This window comes from Trachymyrmex septentrionalis, unplaced genomic scaffold (genome assembly GCF_001594115.1).
Source record: "Trachymyrmex septentrionalis isolate Tsep2-gDNA-1 unplaced genomic scaffold, Tsep1.0 scaffold9, whole genome shotgun sequence".
In the NCBI taxonomy this organism is placed as follows: domain Eukaryota; kingdom Metazoa; phylum Arthropoda; class Insecta; order Hymenoptera; family Formicidae; genus Trachymyrmex; species Trachymyrmex septentrionalis.
This window is the reverse complement of record NW_017306091.1, coordinates 2,632,181-2,654,945: the sequence shown is the minus strand read 5'-3', so window position 1 is coordinate 2,654,945 and position 22,765 is coordinate 2,632,181. Positions and strand designations below refer to the sequence as shown.

The window sequence follows — 22,765 nt, the reverse complement described above, 5'->3', positions numbered from 1 at the left end:
GCACATGGCACGTGAGTTTAGTCATCAGAAAGATAGATATTTATCGTTCTCTGAATTCACGGCGGAATGAAAAATATTTCACATTTTTTTTATATATTTGAATGATATGATTGATGAAATATCGATGCGAAATGTTATAAAGTGATAATGGAAAGAAATATGAGGAAATTCCGTGATGCTCGTCGTGTGCGACTTGCGAAATACAGCGGAATCGAAAGATCAGAAGCCGGTCGAGAAGTGCACAATATCAGATATATAAATCTGTTTTATATTCCTGCACTAAACTGCGTTAGAATTCTCTTTCTCGCTTTCGCCAAATATCAAGCATACATCTATCTTATTTTAAGTTTCAAAAGTGTATACTAGTTCAGCCACAGAAAAGAGACCTTATATTTGTTCGTGTTGCTTGAAATTCTGAAAAAACTTTTCGCACTTAAAATGAGATAAATATATATTCTGGCGTTGAAGAGAGAGAAAGCGAAGATGCAAAAAGTGCAAAACAATACGCGAATAGACTTGATCCGAAAAAATGTGAAGACGCTGATATTGTTTACTGTGAAACTCGAGCAAATGCAATTATTGTTATATCGAATGATATATTAAAATCAAAGAAATCTATCAAAAAACGGGTACCATGAGCACTGTTATTGCTTCCTGATGTCAGGAAAAGGAAAGTCATGAAAATTTATTTAATGACAAAGACTTTTTTTTTAATTTACATGTTTAAACTTAGCATTATAATATCTCTGTTCACGAAACGGAAAATTAAAAATACTTTCCTTATACAATTTATAACTACCTATTGAGACTATCAATTGAGACTAGTTAAAACTAAATTGGTTTAGCCGTTACTGAAATATAAAAATGTTAAAACCACTTATCTCGTGTAAATATATACGTATTATAATTATATTAATTAATTATATTAATTATATCTCGCTGTGCCATTTTACGTTAATTTTGTTATGCATGAATTTAGCGCGAGACATTACTATGTCTTATGACGCTTATATTTTGATGCTTAATATATATTTCAAGAAGAAATAAATTTGTGTTGGATTATTTAGCCTTATGATTAGGATAAGATATCACGGCGATTTTTCTTTGAATATAAGCTTTATATTGATTATAGAAACTTCCAAAAATAATAAATATTTAAACAAATATAACATTTTCAAAAAATTTAACGCACAATTGTCCTTTATTTTGATTTATGCTATATTTCCAAAATTCATCAAAATGGATAGGAGAAGTCATTTACAAGCCTCTTTGTTAATTTTTCTTAGAATTTTTTGCTCATTATGACAAGTGTTAACTTTCTCTAAATCTTAAATCTTTCTTTTTTTTAATATTTCATATATACACATATAAGTACATGAACAAACAATTCATTCATCACATTCGATTTCTCCAAGTTGGGTTATTCGTCAAAAACCGAAATTGTAAACATATATGCATGTAACATTTTTCAAGCAGGTTTAGATAAAAATATCTTTAAACATGAATGTAAAATAGGTATCTGCGGATGTATATTTTTGGGTGTTTGTGCTGCATGATATTTAAACGACTCACCGAGTAGGAATTGATTTCGTCATACATGATTACCCAGTGGCGGGTGTCACGATGGCCCCCGAAAGACAAACACGTGGAGTACGGAATCATAGTGGCGAGAAAGAGTAAGGAGGGGTGAGAAGGGGAGGAAAGGAAGAGAGGAAGAGAAAGAGAGAGGGTAAGGACTGCTTTCACCGCTGTTGCTGCGGTGATGATAAGCGTCGATGGTCGGGATCGTAACGTTGAACTTCTCTGGTAATCTCGCTAGCAACGACGACAGTAACGATGACAGCAGTAGTAGCGATAGTAGCGGCGTCAACAAAGACGACAATGATGACGCTGATGACGACGACAACGGTATAACAATGTCTACCATGAACGGCGCTCGCACCGGACTAGGGAGAAGAATTTATGAAAGAAAACAACGATGGGACGCGACACCGGCGACAGCGGGCGGCCACGAGACCTCAACGCAACCAGAAAATCGCGACCCCTCATTGGCCGTAGCGCCGTACAATTGTTATATAGCCGCTTGATGGTCGACGCGCGCAAACGCGTTCTGAAGATCAATGAGAGTTAATGCCGAAGACCGAAGACGCGCGACGAATATGGCGTGGCGCGTCCAGAACAATTTCATATTTGAACAAACAGGAATAAACGGGAATTAAATGATTATGAGAATGCATTTGTTACTCGCTAACGTCGATTGACAAGAAACCCGAATTTGATTTTAACAAAAAATATAAAAATTTTTTGATTAATAATACATAAATATACGGTAGTTAATGTAAATTTTACTTTATTTAAAAAAAACTCGGAAAAATTTGATATATTTATGTATATAATTACTTAGCAAAATTTTAATAATCAGAAATTTCAAAGTACTTTTCGGTAGAGATATAATGAATAAGAAGTCAGTGCTTTTTGCGCTGATTAGATTATACTTTTAGATCTAGAAAAATAGTCCTGTCTCAACAAAGTAAATTTCTAACAATTGCAAAGTAAACTGTTAAATGCGGCCAATATTGGCGAATTTAACAATTACACACAAACAGATAATATAATCTATCCGATCGAAGCTATATACATAAAGGGAACAATTATAAATTTCAAATAGAATGATATTAATGACACCTCTATGTTGTACAATACATTACGATACTTATAAAATAAAAAAAATCATTAATTGTTAATACAAGTATCATTATTAATCATATAAATAATAATTTTTGTGTAAAATATTTGTGCACTTTAAAAAGTTATAAATTTATATCTAAAACTTTATCTATACTTGATGAAGTTCATCAAATTCTATAACATAGCAATATAACATAGATGAGCTTTTAGTCTATTTTTTAAATGTTTACATTATGTTAAAATTAAAATATGTATGTACCATATAAGCTAACTAGCAAGTAGATATTTATCGACAATTGACGTCAAATATCATCATACGTAAATGTTATTTCGACGTCAGAATAGCGACAAATGACGTTAGCTTACTAATTGGGAACAGTATTGTGTAAATTATAGTGAATTTGATTGGATGCACTTAGTGCGCATTGATGCATGTTAAAGCCGTCGTACACAAATTGATGTAAAAATACATCAATTAATATAAATTACAAATATCAAAACAGATTGAAACATAAAATCCTCAATGTATTTTTTATACTGTTAAGTAAAATCTGTATTTTATAATTCTAAATATTTGCATTTTATCTCACCTACGAGATACTATTAAAGACCGTCAACCCTGGGCAAATTTTCGGCGGTATAAAAAAAGCCCCAAGGGCTCGGAGGTAATTGAAGAATGCTGACATTATTGACAATTGATAGAAATTTGCTATTATTAACATAAATATTTGTTTATCATACATTATTAAATTCATGATTTTTTTATTACATAAATGTTCCATAAATAAATATGCATACTTGTAAAGCTGCAATATCCTATATATTGTAGAAAAATTACAATTTTTTTCTCTGCAGTTATCATCTCTGTTGATAATCAAAACTTTGACGATAACACTGAAATCACAATTTTAAAGAAAAGTCAAGTATTATTAAATTCTAAATGCATAAATATTAAACTAATCTATTATACTAATAAATCATAAAATAAGTACAATATTATCAGTTTTTAACTCTTAATCACTTCAATATTCACAAGGACGCGAACCATAAGGATGTCGGTCTTTAATAGTATCTTGTCGGTGCTTTTACACAGATCAAGTTGATGCACAACTTTAGCTTTATTTAATTTAGTCATAACTTCATTTAGTCATAACTTCAGCTCTCTCTGCGTTCAATTTGGACGCTCATGGCCCATGCTATAAATGCTCATAATCATCATTCATTAAATGCAAAGGATAAAAGCACTGATAGCATTCAAATTGGAGACTTGTTGACACCTCTTTAGAGAGCCTTTACTCAAAATTAATCTCTTTTTGCCGAGCCTTAATTCTAAGCTTCTTTAAAAATAATTGTTTTATACAATTCTGAAAACGATACTACATGTCGATTATACATATTATAAATATAATGCAATTTTTTCTGTATTTTGACGGTAAAAATATGAATTTATATAATATGAGTTTACACTTATTCTGAGTAGTGTCTCCATAATTGCTGCCTGACTCGCTGCTGTGATGGAATTTCAGTCCCGAGACTCCTAAGCAACACAGCAGGTTTGTTCGCGTAGCATGCTCCAATATGTTACTATTTTCTCCAACCATAACTCCTATTTACTCAAACGCGTTTATTATAGAGACGTTAGAGTGAATAGGAGTTATATGATAGGAACATATTGGAGTACGCGACGCGACTAAACCTAGCGTTTGTTAGCCTTCCCCCCCCCCCCCCCCCCCCCCCCCTCCCCGCCCCGACTTTCCTCCAAGTGAGCGAAACAGCGAAAGAATGCGCTACAGCAAAAGAATTTTCTCGTCTTCGCTGTTCATTATTAGGAGAAAGCAGAAAAAAATAGAGGGGGATTGAGACGCTGTTTTAAACCAGACGTGCATCGGAGTCCAGATAGGAACGATTTCCCTCTTTTACTCGCTCTGTCCTTCTCGTTTTCAACGTTCTCGCCTTCATCAAAAGCGAGAGAGAGAGGGAAATGCTGACGTCAATGGCGTCACTGGTGTTCATTGCTCGGGCCCAAAATCCTAATAGAGCACTTCGTGGCTGTTGCTTGCCGAGGCGTTATGACGCTACCTTGGTTAACCTACAAAAAGGTTTGCTGAAAGAGAACGAAACGGAAGAGAAAATTAAGTGATGGTGAAAAAATTGTGAATATAAACTGAGAATGATATGCATGTGTCTTTTCACATCAAAAAGTGAATTTTTCTTGATAATTGTAACTACGTATTAATATATTATATATATATACATATCTCTTACTGCGACATTTTATCTAACATTGTTATAAATACGATGGGAGGTGGAGATTTAGTAAGTGTAAATGCGTTATAATTAAGTGTGTTATAATCAAGATTATAAAATAATACCAAGCGTGAAATTTGCCGTATTTTCTAATACATATGTAAATTTTCATAGAATTTGAAAAAGTCATGGCATCCATCTACCATGAAGAACATTGAGAAAGTAAGGAAGGCAGAGCAGCAAAATGATCAAGAGAATAAGCGGATAGCAGAGTTGAAAAAGGAAATTGAAATGGAGAAAGATTTGGAAGACATAAAAAAATATGCTGTAGAACAAGGTGTAATAGAGAAAAAGGACGATATGAAATTAGACTGGATGTATAAAGGACCAAATCAAATGGTTAACAGAGAGGAGTATTTGCTGGGAAGACCTGTTGACAAGGCTTTTGAACAAATGCAACAGGCGGAAAAAGATTCAGAAATGAATAGAATGCCAAAAAATCATGTTGAATATGGTAAGTTTATAAACATGTTTATTCAGTAGAGGATAATTTATGTTAAAAGGAAATTTTTTTTGTACGGAGTTCTATTTTCAAAAAAATTGATTTGGAAAATTTATTAGAAACACATAGAATTAAATACAACTTAGTTTTTAGATGTATTTATGATCCTCATATTTTCTTAGAGAAAGTAGAGAATAAACTTGAAAATTTTAAAACTTTATTCCTAAATATTTCCTTAATTTATAACTGTCAGAATTCTACATATTAGTTTCTAAAATTTTCTTGCGACGTATACTTGAGAACTCCTAAGTAAAGCACAAATGAGTCGGCTACCTGCTTTTTCTACTATTGTTGACCAATGTCTTTTCTTATTGAATCCTATTCTATTGAAGCCGATCCTATTCTTACATTTATGAATGTGTTTCTGGGCAAGGACAGCTGGAGAAAAAATTTCACTGAAATTATCCGACGTTTTGGAGCACGAAATTTCACCATTTTAGAAAAATTTTAGTTTAATTTCAGCGATTTTTTAGTATGTTAATTGAAAAATTCACTTTCAGTGAAATTTCAGTAAATTTTCAGTAATTTCGCTGAAATGTTCCTGAACGTGGAATAATTTTATTTTTACTGGAATAATAAAGAATATATGGTCACCGTAATACTAAAAATTACATATATTGATAGATGTTGTTAAGGTCACAATCCTGTGACCTTTAACAAATTTTAGTCGTCGCTTGTTAAAAGTTATTAACAAAAAATTTTTTAATTAATTTGTTATTTCTGCTACATGCAATTTGGAACTACTTCATACTCTTCCCTGTTTATGTAATGACTTCCTATGCGAAACAAAGTTTACCCTACACTTCTCCCTCACCCCCCCCCCCCCATCTAGTAGCGTACGATTTTCCATGAAAAGCGACGAAAGAGAATGCTAAAACTTGCCTAACGCGTTGCAGACGAAAAACAAGTGTCGTTCGAAAGGTCTCGATGAATAGAACGAAGGGTACAATGGGTAGAAAGTGTGTCCTTCACGAAGTTATCACAAAAATTCAGAGAGAGAGAGTCAGTCAAATCAATGTTAATTCCCTTGCAATATATCCAAATAAATTATATTAATGTAATATATTGCAAAGCATTCAACAAGAGTTCAACATTATTATACTTAGATATATAGACTATATGTATAAAAAATAAAAGTAAAAATAAAAATAAAAAATAAAATGAAGTCGGGTCTTTGTCAGAGCTTTCAATCATGCAGAGGTCGCAAAAAGATCTGATAACTTTTTATTTACAAAAGAACGTTTGATGACCCATATGAAGGACGAACAAATTTTCAATGGCCTTTGTGCCTATTGAAAACTTCGATCTATTCATTAAGACCTTTTGAATGACATTTGTTTTGATTTGCGATGCGTTAGAAAATTTTCCATAGAAATTTTTACATCTTCCTTTGTTAATAATTAAGTCGCTTTGTATGAAAAATCGAACGCTCCTAAGCAGATGTATCGAGTATATCTCGCTTTATCCCATTTTGATATATAAAAAATATAAATTATATATCAGAGTATATATGTAGAATATATAGTCAAATATACATACTTTATATTAAAAAATTATGTTCTATAAGAATTATTTTGTTAATAACTTTTTAAAGAATTATAAGCGACGGTTAAAACTTGTTGGAGGTCACTCAGGATTATGATCTTAATCAACATATATCAAGATCAAGATCATCGAGCTGAGTCCCCTGTACTACACAATTACATCTCATCCTATAATACATTTCACAAAATTTTCAAGTTAAAATAGCAAGAAAGTTCCTAAAAATTAAGTTATAAAATTTGCCATTTTTCATTCCAAGCATTGATTTTGCGAGATTTTCTTATTAGAAAATTTGAATTATTGAATATTGAGATATTTTCTGTATATGTGCGTGCACTACTTGTATGTATATACATAGATAAGTTAGATGTTATATTTTATATCTTTTATTTATTAGAATGCATTCCACCATCACTGCGATTTTTCTCTGGTAATGAACAAGTCGATTTGGCTAGAAAAATGCAAGAAGATCCTTTATATTCCATAAAGAAGAAAGAAATGGAAACTAGGAATCAGCTTTTGAAAAATCCAGTTAAATTAAAACAACTCAAGGAATTAGTAAGTGAATGCTGATATATTTTCTTTATTATATTTTATTTATTTATGTATATTCTTATATTTTATTTTTTGTGAATTTATAATTATTATGTGTGTATAATTTATAGCTCGAGGAATCATCCACAAATAAAAGTGAAAAGAAGAAAAAGAGGTTGAAGCAGAGTGATAGTAGCGAGGACGAGGCTAAGTTGGATGTTTTATTAGCCACTAAGTATAAAGAATTGAAAGATATTAGTGAAAAATATTTGCTAAAATCGATGAAGAAAATAAAACATAAGCGAACGAAAAAGTCAAAGAAGCATCATGATTCTGACAGCGAAACAGATAGTAGCAATGATGACACTTCTATTAAAAAAAGACGACACAAACAAAAAAAGCAAAAGAAGAGTAAAAGTGATAGTGATGACAATACTGGTAATAATAGCAAAAACATCACTAAACGTGAGACGGAATATGATAGGAAATATTCGAGAAACGATACAAAATTAGATGATACCAAGAAACAAGATAGGAAAAGAAAATTAAGTGAAGATAGAAACTCAAAGTACGAAAGAAGTCAAAAGCATGGAGAAGAAGATAATAAGAACAAACGACAACGATATGATAGCAAACAAAGAGATGACTCAAGAAATAAATACAATGATAAAAGAAGATACTCAATAGAGAAGGAAACAACAGTGAGTGAGAAAGCTTTTAATTTTTAATGATGCGGTATAAATTTTATGAATAAGCTAATTAAAATATAGTTTAAAACATATTAAAATATATTATTTTTGTATACAATTTTAAGGAAAGAAGAAATATGATTTTTTAATACAAATTTGATGAAAACATCTTATTTATAATAATCTAAAGTAAAATTTTTAATTTAAATATTCTATTTTATAGATGTCTAATAGTGGAAGAAAATCAGCCATTAAATCTACCTCCAATATCGATCACACTAAATTTAAGGATAGAAAAGAAGAAAAATACAGACCGAAAACAAGACCAAGTCTTACTGAAGAGGAAAAGGAACAGCGGCGAAAAGAGATGATGGCAAACGCAATGTGGCGTGATAAAGAAAGAGAGAAAAACGTGAAAATGTATCGCGAACAAGAGAAGAAAGAAGAACAAAATATTACATTGAATAATAAGGATTTTATCAGGTATATTATTAAATACATTTCGCATGTAATAAATATATTTTAAATGTACATCTTTGTATAAATTTTTTTAAATGAATTAAAATTAATTAAAATTGTATGCTTGTTGCAGAAAACAATTAGTCATCGCAACAGAAGTGGGTACCGTCGCGTCTAGGATCAAAGCTAACCTTAACAATATACAACGTTCCGGACGAGCAATGGACACAAATTTCGCCAAAAGATGATTTTAACTCCAATTATACATATATTTTGTACAGTTACATAGTACTAGTAAGTTTTTATGTAAAAATTTGACATAAATGTAAAAATATATTTAATTAAAATATATTATTTTTTTATTATTACATTATCTGTGTTATTATTATTATTATTATTATTATTATTATTATTGTTATTATTATATTTGAAGGAATAGGAGCTTTGCATTAAATCTTCGCCAAAATATTATATCGTTGCTGTATATAAACATGATTATATATATATATATATATACAAAGCGATATATTACACGCATGTACAATATTTTTTTACTAACATTAAATGATCTCTCAAGTCTAGTTTCGATAATATCTGATTTGTCTCGTTACGTAATTTTACACATTTCTCGAGGCGATTCGAGGACATCACTGGGATCCACAATAGTTGTCACGCAGCCACCAGTAAGAACATTGTTGACTATGGCTCTAGCAAGATATCCCGCGGTCATTGAATAGTGCGCAGAGAAGAACGACGATTTGTCATCGACATTTGATAAATTGTGATCCTGTGAACATATAATACATGTACAAGTTTTTTAGAAGATTACCTTTACAATATCATATGTATTACCTTACAATACATGATAAAACTATCTTCCACGAGCTGATTCAGATCTAGTTGTTTCTGGAAACTTAATTCTGGATTTCGAAGTAGAATAGTTGATATAATACTTAAAAGCTGTAATCATAAAATTAAAATAAACTATTATTTTTCTTTATATCTATATAATGTAAATTCGACAATAACTAGATTTTTTAATGTTTTTGTTTTACATGATATATGTATGTATTAAAAAATAAAAATTATAAAACGTATAAAAAATATATATTGAAAAATATACAAAAAAAATCAAAAAATATAAAGAAGTAAAAAATTATAAAACAAGAAAAAAGTAAAAAAAAAGTAAAAAATCAAAAAGGAGCTACAAACTTTCTACGTCCACGTCGTTAGCTCTTAGCGGTAACGTTAAAGGAAAGTTCTAAGTATATACATTTATATTCATATTATTAGGCCCTTAGGGCAATATTGACAACATAAATGAATATAAACATATAGTGCAAAATACACTATTTTTGAGAAAATAAACATTTTTTATATTTGTATGTTCCTTGCCGGGAAAGCCACTTTTGTGACTCTGCATACATTTTGAAATTTTACGCCATGTGTGTGTGTTACTTATGCAGAAAAATTTTTGAGAAAAAAGCATTTTTAATGAAAAAATGCCAGCAGTCTAAAAGTTAATATAATGCTGCTTAATTGTGCTCTATTATATTTTCAACACGTTTTATATATAGAAGTAGTAAAAAGCAAAAAAATATATATAAAAATTGATTACTTCAATTATGATCTGGCGATATTCTGGCAATTGTATGTGATGCAACAAGGATTCTACGAGTAGAGCAAATGTAAGTTCAGAACGAGTCATGCTGGATAATGTGGTTTGTTGAGGAAGTTCCCGTTCGTTCACTACGATACCACCAGGACAGCGCATCAAGACTTCCCATACTTGATTGTAGAAGTGTGCCGGCACTCTACACAAGCAACCTTCGATTTTTCGACGACCGAGCACTGTTAGGCTATAGATAGATATATTAATCAATATTGAATATATTCAAAAATAATGGCTAATTTTATTAATCATCATACTTTTCTTCATGAGCCCATTCTTTTACTGTCAATACTTTAATAAGAAATTGTCGGACTTCATAAGGACTATAATTTTCAATCGGCTTGGTATTTTTCACAAACATCTGCAAGTAAAGTTTCATTGCTTCCAGGACCCACCTAAACATTCAAATATTGATTAAGTGTTTTCGTACAGTAACAATTAAAAAGTATTGTTAAAAAACTATATTCTACCCGATGCGTATTTTTAATATGCCTTTGAACATCTCTGGATTAGTGCCGATAAGTCTACCGCAATATAATAGGATCTCTTGTTGGAGCACAGCCTGTACCACATTGTGCGGTTGTATTGTGGAATACATTACTGATTGTATTTCCGTTGGCGTCATAGGTTTGTCAAATACCGTTTCTTTCTGTCCAATCACTCCCACCGCGATCTAACCATTAATAATATACTTTAGAGTTAAAATTCAAATTTAGAATCTATATTTTAATACCTGTTTTCCTTTGACTAGTACACCCGTGATAAAAGGACTGATACTGTCTACTGTGTGGTGTAATAGACTGCTACAATAACGTACGACCATCCAGAACCTTAAAGATCCAGCTTGTTGATATAATGATCTCAAATTGTCACGAACTGAAAAATAAAAAATATACAGATCGATGTATATCCAAAATGATAAATGAAAGGTAAAGTCTACAAATAATAAAGAAGAAAAATACCTGTCACTCCATTGATTTCGTAATTAATTCCTTCTCGTTTTATCAGAATACCATACAATTGGCATTTGGCGTACAAGCCAATGCTATTACGAAGTTCGTTTAATATGTTGCCAAGAGATTCATTTGACATATACTGGAAATATAGAATATCGATTACCAATTGCTTTCAATTTATTAGAAATTTAAGTTTTTAACATGATTTCATACAGAATAGTCCTTAAAGCTTTCAGAATAAGCGATGGCCTTTGGAACATCCGTGAGACTCTGGTAACCAATATAATCGTGCTGCAATTGTTTAAACTGTGTCAAGTCCAGATCTGTTTCCATACTATTTACGAAGTCCAAGTGCTCTGTATACAATTAACATGAATGTTATCATCATGTATAATGGTGCATGAAAAAGTAGCCCAATCTTAAAAGAAGTGATTCAATTTTATCTTTTTTTTTATGAATCAAAAGATAAATATTATTATTAATTATATAATATTTATTATATCTTAATATTATGAAAAAATGTCAATATATATTAAAAAATGCATCATTTGAAAAATTATGCTAAATTTTAATATAAAACATAACATTAAAATCAAGCCAGTTTTTTTATACACTATTTGATTTATATAGATATTAATCTTATATGAAATATTACCGATGCAAGAAGATGAGATCAAATTTTGCAACCGGCCGATACGTACTTTCGTCTTATCACAATAGCCTTTTTTTAACATCGCAAAGAGGTCTAACATCTTTTTAAATTGTGGATCACTAAACAAATTTTTGTTAAGGTAAGTTAATTCTTGCAACCTATTCATAAATGTGTTCATAAAAACTTACCGCATGTGCTCTTCTCGTATCAAAAGACATACAGTGGGTCGACCAGAAAGACGCCAGTACTTGCCCACAAATTGCAATTCCGTTTTGATATCATCGATCAGTAGAGCCATGTCTCTGTACAAATAAAACTCAGAGACTTCGAAGATCAAAGGATAACACAGTACTGTCATACCACAGACTCTGTACACCTATATATGAGAAAGAATTCGTCTGCCTTATTATTTTATATATTACATGATAAATATATCATTGTATATACAAGCTTTCTATTTTTTTTAAAGGAAGAATATAAAATCACACATACTTTACTTGTACCTAAAGATCCTATAGGCCGTGCTGGTCGCCCCTGAAGATTCAACTTCTTGTTTACTCCTAACTTTTGATAAACCTTCACTAGCTGAGTGGACGACAGAATCTGAACGGGCTCGACTTCATGCGGCGTTTGTGTCTGAATGCCATATGTGGCCATCATGGCTTGCAATCGCATAGATTCTGCGATTAGAACTATTTGTACTACTAGGTCGGTATGAGTGCCCTGACATAAATATAACAGTGCTCATAAATTACATGCAGCATGAGGATATTTAGTCATATAAATAAAAATAGCAGTCATTTTTTGAAATTTTAACTAGCGTATATATAATTGTGTAAATTCGTGACAAGCTTAAGAAGCCTATGAAGTAAATAATAAATTGCAAATGAAAAACACGTGTTAGATTTTCTACAATATTACATGCTAAGATTATAATACGTTGCAAAACTTCATAAATAAAATCATTAAAAGTCAGAAATAAATGCACGTTATTACATACACTGTACTATCATATTAGCAGGCATACACTTTATATTACTTACAATAGTAGGCTTTGCCTGTGTAAATAAAGAAAGAAAAATATAAAAAAATTATTAATTTTTATTATTATTTATTAATTTTTATAATTATGAATTACAAAAATTAATTAAATTTAAAACAATTAAATATCTCTCTAAATTATTGTGAGACAGTACACACAATTTATATTAAAAAGTTAACATAATGTATCGCTTAATTTAAGGACAAAGGTCTAGTGAAATAAATTTATATTTTTGAATCTAGTGAGATAAATATTTTTGGGGGATTTGATACGATTATACTCAAATCAAGCAAAGTAATAGATTAATACATGTATTTATTTAAAATATAGAACTTATACATATTTGAAATATAATTTTTTTCTCGTTTACCTGGAAAGCAGAATATCTTCCTGCTCGCCTCGGACGATTATACGATGGAAGATATCGACGAACAGGATCTAATTCGTTGATGTGCAGAAGACCAGCAGTGAGTAGCTGTGCAATTACAAACATAGCTTGATTCCATAAATATATTGGTGTAACATCGTCCATAAATTTAGGGCCTCTCCCTTCATCACTGGGTAGCCGATAAGCACTGCACGGCTCGTTCCTTTCAGTTTCCAAATTTTCCACGGGTACATAATAGCACATAGGAACAATCGGATCTATACTAGGCAAAACAAATTTTATTTATGTGACTCCTAGTTATACGTATAATCGAAGATTTAAGACATTATTTGTATTATAGGCATTGCTTGAATAAAACTAGAGATATTATTTAAATATTCAAGAACCTCCATTCAAATCCTTTTGCACTCTTGCTTTCAATAAATTTTGATATTCTTCCACTTGTTCCTGTAGACTCTTGAATACACCATCTATTATCATAAAAATGTAAAACAATGGCCATTCGCATTCGATATTGTCGAAATCCTGTTGAAACAAGTCATCAGTTACTGTATTAAAATTCGTAGTTCTTATCTGCGACGAATGTTATAAATTTTAGGACCTTTATCTCCCCAGATTTGTAATATCGTCGCTGTTTGTCCTCCAATACAGTTTTATAACCGTCTCTTCCGAAACGTTTAAAACCATAATTGCCTTTTAGCCTGCGGACTATGCTCGCTTTTGTTTCATTGTACAATACTTCTTCATGAGTTGCAAAGGCAGGAAAGGATATTGTTGGCAGCAAGGCCGCGTCTACACTCTAGAAATTACATATCTCTTATCAAAATTGGTCCGAGTATTTTATACAATTGAGATTGCTTACTTTCGAACTGGATTCTCTTGGAAGCATTGTTTCGAAAATACTACGATTGCGATTGTGAGCATCAATATCAACGTATATCACAGACCAAGATGCACCTTTTTCACCAAATAAATTACAGCCATTAATTGCCTCTAATGCGCTCTTGGCGATTCCAATGGAGCTGGCGTGAATCTCAGGTGTTCCATCGTTATATCGACTTCCACGTTCCCACATACCGTAATCTGGTGTACGATACGCTCTTTCAACATAATATACCAGATTTTGCACAAAAGCCACTTCGTCTTGCGTATATATAATTTGTAGCCCAGAGGAAATCATTTGCACTAAGAATATTAAGTAAAGAGATACGATGTCTATCTACATTGAACAGAATAAATATGTGCCATAATTAAGAAAATATTTCAATTGTTATATAATAATACTGAAAACACCATACTAATTATGTCCTATTTTACTATAATATGTTTAAGCGAATATAAATTATTATACATATTTCCTGTATCATTGAAATTATTAGTGCTTTACAGAAATATGTAATATTATTATTGCTTACTTGTAAATGATGGTAATCAATATCCTTGTAGATTTCATCGCCAGTATCCAAATGAAACTTGCAGTGTAAAGCATAACGGTCGCATTGATTTTTCTTAAAAAGTTCTATTCTGGAAGACTGTTTTATCCAACATTCTAAGATACCTCGCATGCACTTTATTGTGGACTGTCCTAGCTCATATGATTTTCCACGATCATCATCTATACGTCTATATGCTTGATACAAACTCCATATGGCAGCTGCGCAATATATACTTTCGCGTACACTGCCAACCTTCCGATCGCTTGAAATCTGTGGGAACAGGCCAGTTATGCAGCTCTGATAGCGCAGTAATTGTCTCTTAACGATTCCATAATATATGTCCAATTGTTTAACAGTGTCCTCGTAATTAGATATCTTGAGAAACATTTCAGCGTCAATATCTATCACACTGCCTTGTCGTATATTTCTGATCTGTGTAATTCTACAACATAAGGAAAAATAAACTTTATTAAAAATCTTTTGCATCGACCATTTCTTTCAATATAACAAATCTCACAGACCTCTTCGTAGCATTCAACGGTGTTGAAGTAGCCATTTTATTCAAAATGTGTACAAGCTATTTTTGATTTAATATACCTACAAACAAGTTCTCACGTGTATATAGATATATTTCGAAATTTACTGCAGTACTACAAATCTATAGTTACATATGCTATAAATTCTCAATATTATCATGCAATACATTTGAGAATTCAGTTTATTATCAACAGTTATATCTATGCATTCTATCTCAATAAAGTAGAATATCATATTTCATGTGTAACACCTGAATAATCAACAGTTCATTCTTCTTGTCAAATTCAGCTTGATGTCCTTCAGTGGTCCTTGAGTTCTTTTTTCATTAAAAGCCGGCCTTTTTTATTGGAGCAAAAAATACATAACACAGAATGACCTTCGAGGGGTCGCAAAATCAGCTGTGATGCTGTGATCAGCTGATGCAGCTAGGCTGCGTTCAGAAGCCACTCAGATAGCATTTAAGTCCGATATATATTAGAGTCCCTCTAATCTACATAAAAGGAGACGTAAGCAAATCGACCAATCACAGTCGAGCGTTTTAAAACGTGAGATCGCAAATTTTGATTGTGATCGGGCTTAAATACAGAACGCAGATCGCAGATCGCAAACTTGTTGCAGTCAATTCAATGTATCAGTTTAAAAAATGACGCTTCGAGATTGGCTTACAATTTCATACACTATACAGCGAAGCTTCGCTGATGAAAACCCGGAAACTTCCCACTCCGACAAATCGTAGCGATGCCGATGCGTAGTAGACTCCGACGCGTAGCCACGTGTGTTTCACTCAAGGTTCTGCCTCGTGAAGCCAATATTAAATTGTAATCTAATCGATGTCACGATTAGACTATTATGACGAAGTAGAAATCGAAGATTTCGAGTACGACGAGGACGAGGAAGTTTATTACTATCCCTGTCCATGTGGTGATCAATTCCAAATATCTCTTTCCGACCTGGCCGCCGGCGAAGAAGAAGTTACATGTCCCTCGTGTTCCCTTGTGATCAAGGTGATTTACGATAGGGAGGTCTTTCGTATTAAGCAAGAAGAGCTTGAAAAGAAAAGCGATAAAAAAGAGTTAGCAACTCAACAAGTTTAAGGTAAAAAAAGTTATTCCGAAAATTTTCTGAGATAGGTTAGGATTGTGCTAGAAAAATATAATTTTACATCAAAATAAACAAAAATTTCAATACACGAAACTATGATCCACTGATTGCTTTGAAAGTTATAGAGACAGATATTTGTCTAGATGAGTGTTTATTTTTGTGTCCTATGTTCTCTTGTTATCTTTGATTTCTTTGTACTTAGTTAACAGAGTGTTGCTAAATACGATTGTCGCTTTCTTACTTTCATATCGTTTAAGCAATTAAATATTAATAATGTAAGTTTTAGTAATTTCGCGTTAAATTTTACTAATTTTTATCTAATTTGGCTATTAAAATTTTATATAACTTTTGATGATTTTTATTTTATTTATCCATTTTATTTTCTTATTGTTAAAGGAAATTTTGATTTTTGAATCAAAACATATATTTGTAAAATTATTTGATTATTGAATATAAATTGTAACCTAATTTATGAATTTCCTTATATAACTTTCTTAAAAATATTGCATGATCCTTAACTTTAATATCTGAATAATTTATTAAAACATTGTTTTATCAATTAATACATTATATCAGGTCATCGGACGAAAAAGATAGCAATATCGAGAACAAAATGACAGGACGTAGAGGACGATGGCATGGCAGTAGAGGAAGATCTGCTATGCCCTTTTCCATAGAACAGTTTATCTCTAAAGGAGAAACACTACCAACACCAGTTTCGCAACCATCTTCAAGTTATCCTCCGTTGGAGCGCAAACCTCCACCTATTCAAATAACCAGCGAGATGGAGTATCTAGTGGGATTGAAAAGGCATTTCACTGAATATATGCGAGAGTCACCATATTATGTGAAAGCTCCTGTTGTAAATGAAGATATTGAACGATACAGCGATGCTTTTAAAGAAGATTTCACAGACAATGATGAATCGAAATATGAGAAGTACCATGATTGGAGCTTAATGCCTGAGGAATTAAAAGCGGTGAGAAAACGAAAACCCCGGCAGCATACAGGAAATAGGAAGAAAAAGGACATGGATATTATGAAAAAGTTGTCAGAATTGGAGAAAAAAGAAAATATGCAAGAAGAGGAAGATAAAGAAGAAGGGAATGAAGAGGAGAATGGTGAAGAAAAGGAAGATGGTGCAAGGGAGGAGGAGCAAGATGAGATGGATATTGGGACTGATTATACAATTGAACACACTGATAATGGCGAAATTGAAACCGATGATGAAACTGACGACGTGTCTTTTGTTACATAAATACTTGTATGTTTCAGTAAAATTTTTTTTTATATCTTGCTCTTTTATCTGTCAGACATTTTCAAAGCTTTAATCACAAGTAGAGTTGAAAAGGCATTTCACCGAGTATACTATATGTAAGAGTCGAATGTAAATATGTCGTCAAATTATGTGAAAACTGCTGTTGAAAATGAAGATATTAAACAATATTTTTAAAGACGATTTCACAGAAAATGATGAATCAAAAGATAAGGGCGCCGAGAAACTGAAAACCCTTTTACTGCAAATTTACCGTGGTTACTGCAAATTCACTTAAATTACGTAAGATTTTTATTCTTTATAATTTCTCACTTAATTTTAATTTTATTGTTTAGAGAAAACCGATTAGCGCGTAAGTTAATGAGAATGTCAAAAGATTGTGTTCATATATATGTGACTCACTACTAAACATAATATAGACTGAATAAATAATATTGGTTTATTTTTTTTTTTTTTCTTAGAACAAATTCTCCATAACATCGTTCTTCTTGTTCTTCTTCTGTTAGGCCTCTGGCTTGTGTTACACCTCTTTCATATTTATGCTGATTATTTGCTACGAAGTATATGAAGCCTACAATTTTAATGACGATTCCGAACGGTGGATTTTTCGAGAGGAGTTTCTGTGAATAAGGATATTCTCTGAAGATTGTCGGCCTTTTTTGAGAGGAGACACGAGCGTAAATATTTGATTGCTACCGAGATCGAACCCGGGACTTCTGGCATGACAGACCAGTATATTGTCTGCCATGCCACTCTCGTGCTTGTTAACATCGATTTTTAATTTCAAATAACGATGGGACATAAATACGTTTAGCTTTTCTTTGCTATTCTCTCGTTATTGATAGGGAAGGAAAGGATTCGTCGTAACATGTGGATATACAATAATTCGAAGTAGGGGGCACGTAGCGTGACAATTAAAATAGTCTAGAAATCACAGGAAGCGTCGGCGTGTTTTTTTATTACGAGTATTTCACAATTTCTAATATATAATATATTTATATAATATATATAGCCATAATAATCTGCAATTGTAATAAATGACCCTTTTCTATGATGCCATCGGATAGTACAAACGCAATGTTTCTTGGGGTGAATGACTGGGAAAAGGGGGAGGTAGAGGGGGAGGAAGGAGTAAAAAGATAGAGGAATGGTATGTAGAATACGCAAAAATATCATAGCGTTTATAATGCTCGTTATGTATACGTTAAGTTTTAATGATTTCATCCCGTGTTTATATATGTATATATTTTTTTCCTTTATTTCTCTAATGAATTGCCGACCGCGAATTAAGCACTTTAAAAATCCGTGTATTATAAGGAAACAAAAATTAAATCGCAGAGAGAAAGTTTTCCGAACTCCCGTAAAACTTCCAGTCACTGGATCATTCGTCGTTCTTCTAAGACCGAGTCCGTTATCAGAGGATATCTTAGAACTATTGAGAGATCCGAATTCTTTGCAATAAATAACCCGGAAAGGGAAAGAAATTGCGCGAAATTTTTCTTTAATTTGACGCGATGTGATGTAAATTTAGAATGCGATGGCAGTAAATCGCAAAAATAATTCCGTTCATTACTACTTTTTTTATCAAAAATTCGGAATTCTTCGACCGAGTCAAATCGTTCTAAGTTGCAAGGTCTAATAAAGCACTTGGGAGTTATCGCAAATGATTTGAACTTAATTATTTATATAACGAGCCGTATATCTTTCATGCGGAATTATGCGTGCAAAAAAAATAATACATCTTTTACATTTCATGATTTTAAACGATATAAGATCAATAACAGTATCAGATCGATACTAATTGAGCCAATTAAACTACATGTACGGTAATAAAAATTCTTCACAAATAAGTTACATTACAAAATATAACATTTAACATACGATATGTATATGTACATTTGTATATACCTATACATGTATGTTTCATATACAATGAAGTAAACAAGTGTAAAGAAAGAATTAATAAAATTGTTATAAACAGTAAGATTGTTATGGATTATAATTTTGACTTATCAACACTTTGCACTTTGATACTGAAGAGTGTGGTGCGAAAATATAATTCAGAAGAATCTTAATTCAAAGTTGTATATAAAATAAGAGGGATATTTTGATTGATACTATAATAGGAATGACTGATAGAACTGAATTTTGTAATAAGCTTTAAAGCGCTTTTCACTTTCATTAGATTTGTTGAATTATGTGAACAACTAAAATAATAAGTATCTGATTAAAATGATTGCACATTGTAATAAGACAAATCAAGTAAAAAAGCTAATTAACGATTTATCCACTAATATCTATTAATGATTTAACTGATATATCGTATTGTTCGTGTAAATCGTTCTTAATAAAACAGTTTAAGATAAAATCTCTCAATATGAAGGCGTGTAACAATCCCGAGTCCATGGTGTAAATATCCACCATGGACATATACACCATGCCCGAGTCATCGATGATATTCTCACTAGGAAATTAATTCGGAATTATTTGCAGTTATCTAATTGTTACAATATTTCTTGTGATCACGTTTCTTAATTTCCTTTTCGTTGCATTATAAAATAGGTAATTATTATACTTATATTATGGGCGAGGCAGAAAATTAGGTGACAATTTGACGATCATGCACTCGGCAATGTCCGAAAGACATTAAATTCTCCGAAAATTAATTTCATAACGGAGTTATTGAGATGATGTTACTTGGTTATATATTTGAAATGTATTTACATTTGAATTCTTCAGGGTTTTTTACCTCAGGTTTCTCTCTTCGCGCAATTCTACGACATGTCATTTTTTCATTAATATCTATAACATTTATATTAGCAAAATCGATTCTTTTCGTAAATGATGTTCAATTACATTCTTCGGAACGTCTTATTTTCTCTTGAAACCTTTTTTCTAATACTTTCGCATAATTAGAAGACAGCATACAATTAGCGTTATCCAGCACTCTAATTTGTCGCGATGAAAAAAAGCTGTCTTGCTAATCGATAAGAATTCATGTCTTCAGTAATGATTATCTTCCTACTTTCGTCAACAAAAACGAGTGGCAAAAACATAGAATATTTTAAGGAACTACGTACATTCCGCTTGTGGACAGCCTTTTCACAGCTTTCCTTTATCTACATTTTCATCACAATATTCAAATGTGCTCTGATTAGAATATGAAAAAGAGCAAAAAGCATATCTTTGAAAACGATAATATACATCCACAACGTATATAATTATAGCTATGAGCGTATGAATCTCGCAACACGCTCCGATGGCAACTTTCAGACACCAGAATTTCAAATTAGGTATCTTATCGATCACAAATTTAGAAAAAACGATACCTCACAGTTTGATATTTTAAGAAGTGCTTACAAATAAATTTATCGAATCGATACGAATGGAGAACTATTAATGAAGATGTTAACGATGAAGTCGTTAAATGGATGTAATACTTGCTTTCGCTTTTGGTCGTTTTGGACAAATGGGAAACGTCATTTCTCACGGATCGAATCGCAATCTAATTCATGCGGCGTGACGTTCTGAAAATCACAGGACAGGTCTGCTTCTGTATTCGGACGGGCAGTGTGAGCTTGCGAGATACTTCTTCAACGTGTTTGAAAAAAAAGTCAGTTACAACAAGCCATACATACACAGTTTTCGCTTCAATAGCGTCGCTTATGACGAATCGCTCGGACTTTGACTGCGAAAAAAAAGAAACACCTGTCTCGTTTAAGAAAAACATTTTAAATTAAACACTATCCGCTATCATATACATTTAAGATCACGATGGCTCTATAAGTCAGCTTACAAGAAAGAGCAATCTTAAATAACGTGGAATAAAACAAGATAAAGTTAATTGAAATAAAATAAAATGTATATCGAGTATAATAGAAACATTTATTTTCAATATTTTTGTGATAATAAATTTATTAATGTTTAGAAATTTGTAGTGTGATAAGAGAACTTTTTGTCTCTGAATTGATTAAAACCTCTTATTTGAACAGATCGGCATGAGCAGAGCTAACGATATGTATTTAACCCAAATACTAGACTGAATGCCAAGTAGGTGCTCGCGATAAAGGGCGCAAAAGGGCAATAATTGCATTGGAATTGCATCGGCAAACGAATTTGGGGCTGCAGTCAACCCTTTCATCATCACTTGATGCTACAAAGCGTTCCATGTCTGTGATATAACAGTTTGTGATTAGAACTCCCTATCAAGGAAATTTTAAAATTCAAAAGCACGTTTGAAAGACGTCGTGACAATTTGAAAATTGTCCTAATTTTTTATCTTTTTTTAATATATTTCAGACGTCGTCCATTTCATGATGCAATTTTGAAAAAAAAAAGTCATCGACATTTTGTTTATATATGCACCGTAGTGAGAGAATTATCTCGAGTTTCACGAATCGGAATCGCGCGACTTATTCTAGATGTCATGCTTTTTTTTTTTTATTTTTTTCATCAATTTAGTATTTCGCTAACAATTCTTTTAACGTTGAATAAGAATACTTAATTCTGCGTTACAAACGCGACATCGAAAGCCGAAAGGCGAAGGTACAAAAAGGATCACATTGTCACTCAATAAAATGTCTCAATAATCCATCGCATTCCTATACATTAAGTAAAACATCATTCTCTGGATGAAAAATTAGGCCGACTTTTTACGCAATGGACTTTCAGCGGGAAGCGCTACTGTGCGATTCATGCAGATGTAATATGTTTTCTCCAGTGGTCCTCAGATTTTTCTGTATTTTCCAAATAACTTCAGAATTATTGTAAGAGAAATAAAATAAATATTAAAAGCAATAAGTGTTGTAATTGTTTTGTAGACACTCTACAAAAGAAAAATTTTAATCACAAAAGGAAGATTTTAACAATGCATTTTCTTAATATAACTAAAATATATAATACAATTGTTATTTTTTGTAATTAAACAATAAAATAGACATAAGAAAATTAAAATATATTAAAATTCATAATGAAATGCAATATA

General features: G+C 31.8%; 5 protein-coding genes across 8 annotated transcripts; 4 read left to right on the top strand and 1 right to left on the bottom strand.

Moving 5' to 3' along the window:
- Nucleotides 1-1,578: 1,578 nt before the first annotated feature.
- LOC108755718 (structural maintenance of chromosomes protein 6-like) lies at nucleotides 1,579-2,035 on the top strand. Its single transcript, XM_018498910.1, is given in 2 exon segments — nucleotides 1,579-1,910; nucleotides 1,913-2,035. Coding segments are annotated over 2 exon segments (189 nt in total). The 5' UTR covers nucleotides 1,579-1,775; the 3' UTR covers nucleotides 1,967-2,035.
- Nucleotides 2,036-4,733: 2,698 nt separating this feature from the next.
- LOC108755707 (pre-mRNA-splicing factor CWC25 homolog) lies at nucleotides 4,734-9,037 on the top strand. The gene is made up of 6 exons (XM_018498896.1): nucleotides 4,734-5,004; nucleotides 5,110-5,449; nucleotides 7,437-7,597; nucleotides 7,705-8,274; nucleotides 8,486-8,745; nucleotides 8,855-9,037. The coding sequence occupies exons 1-6, from the start codon at nucleotides 4,987-4,989 to the stop codon at nucleotides 8,967-8,969; spliced, it is 1,464 nt and encodes a 487-aa protein (XP_018354398.1). The 5' UTR covers nucleotides 4,734-4,986; the 3' UTR covers nucleotides 8,970-9,037.
- Nucleotides 9,038-9,168: 131 nt separating this feature from the next.
- Nucleotides 9,169-15,824, bottom strand: LOC108755695 (probable phosphorylase b kinase regulatory subunit beta). Of its 4 annotated transcripts, XM_018498859.1 has the most exons (19): nucleotides 15,655-15,822; nucleotides 15,389-15,464; nucleotides 14,847-15,309; nucleotides 14,294-14,650; nucleotides 14,033-14,230; nucleotides 13,818-13,956; nucleotides 13,414-13,688; nucleotides 13,045-13,059; nucleotides 12,494-12,724; nucleotides 12,190-12,377; nucleotides 12,005-12,120; nucleotides 11,563-11,705; nucleotides 11,356-11,488; nucleotides 11,127-11,269; nucleotides 10,864-11,066; nucleotides 10,651-10,788; nucleotides 10,340-10,580; nucleotides 9,574-9,681; nucleotides 9,169-9,508 (listed from the first exon to the last, which is right to left on the bottom strand). In XM_018498859.1, exons 2-19 carry the CDS (start codon nucleotides 15,421-15,423, stop codon nucleotides 9,329-9,331), a joined length of 3,306 nt encoding a protein of 1,101 aa, XP_018354361.1. In that variant the 5' UTR covers nucleotides 15,424-15,464; nucleotides 15,655-15,822; the 3' UTR covers nucleotides 9,169-9,328. The 4 variants fall into 4 exon arrangements, with proteins under 4 accessions (XP_018354361.1, XP_018354362.1, XP_018354364.1 ...); XM_018498860.1 differs by lacking the exon at nucleotides 13,045-13,059; XM_018498862.1 differs by lacking the exons at nucleotides 9,169-9,508; nucleotides 9,574-9,681; nucleotides 10,340-10,580; ... (5 more) ...; nucleotides 12,005-12,120; nucleotides 12,190-12,377 and having other exon boundaries at nucleotides 12,589-12,681; nucleotides 15,655-15,824.
- Nucleotides 15,825-15,993: 169 nt separating this feature from the next.
- LOC108755717 (DPH3 homolog) lies at nucleotides 15,994-17,129 on the top strand. The gene is made up of 2 exons (XM_018498909.1): nucleotides 15,994-16,500; nucleotides 17,094-17,129. The coding sequence occupies exon 1, from the start codon at nucleotides 16,235-16,237 to the stop codon at nucleotides 16,496-16,498; it is 264 nt and encodes an 87-aa protein (XP_018354411.1). The 5' UTR covers nucleotides 15,994-16,234; the 3' UTR covers nucleotides 16,499-16,500; nucleotides 17,094-17,129.
- Nucleotides 16,426-19,613, top strand: LOC108755714 (DNA-directed RNA polymerase III subunit RPC7-like). Its single transcript, XM_018498906.1, has 2 exons — nucleotides 16,426-16,499; nucleotides 17,082-19,613. Exon 2 carries the CDS (start codon nucleotides 17,119-17,121, stop codon nucleotides 17,761-17,763), a length of 645 nt encoding a protein of 214 aa, XP_018354408.1. The 5' UTR covers nucleotides 16,426-16,499; nucleotides 17,082-17,118; the 3' UTR covers nucleotides 17,764-19,613.
- Nucleotides 19,614-22,765: the final 3,152 nt, after the last annotated feature.

Bases quoted from the DNA above. Each gene is read 5' to 3' on its own strand.
- LOC108755707 (XM_018498896.1), top strand. The intron at 5,450-7,436 runs GTAAGTTTATAA...TTTATTTATTAG, and splicing joins AAAAAATCATGTTGAATATG to AATGCATTCCACCATCACTG. The intron at 7,598-7,704 runs GTAAGTGAATGC...TATAATTTATAG, and splicing joins TAAAACAACTCAAGGAATTA to CTCGAGGAATCATCCACAAA.
- LOC108755695 (XM_018498859.1), bottom strand. From the start codon at position 15,423: ATGGCTACTTCAACACCGTTGAATGCTACGAAGAG. The intron at 11,706-12,004 runs GTAATATTTCAT...AATTGTATACAG, and splicing joins GATCTCATCTTCTTGCATCG to AGCACTTGGACTTCGTAAAT. The intron at 11,270-11,355 runs GTATTTTTCTTC...TTTATTTTTCAG, and splicing joins CGAAATCAATGGAGTGACAG to TTCGTGACAATTTGAGATCA.
- LOC108755717 (XM_018498909.1), top strand. From the start codon at position 16,235: ATGTCACGATTAGACTATTATGACGAAGTAGAAATCGAAGATTTCGAG.
- LOC108755714 (XM_018498906.1), top strand. From the start codon at position 17,119: ATGACAGGACGTAGAGGACGATGGCATGGCAGTAGAGGAAGATCTGCT.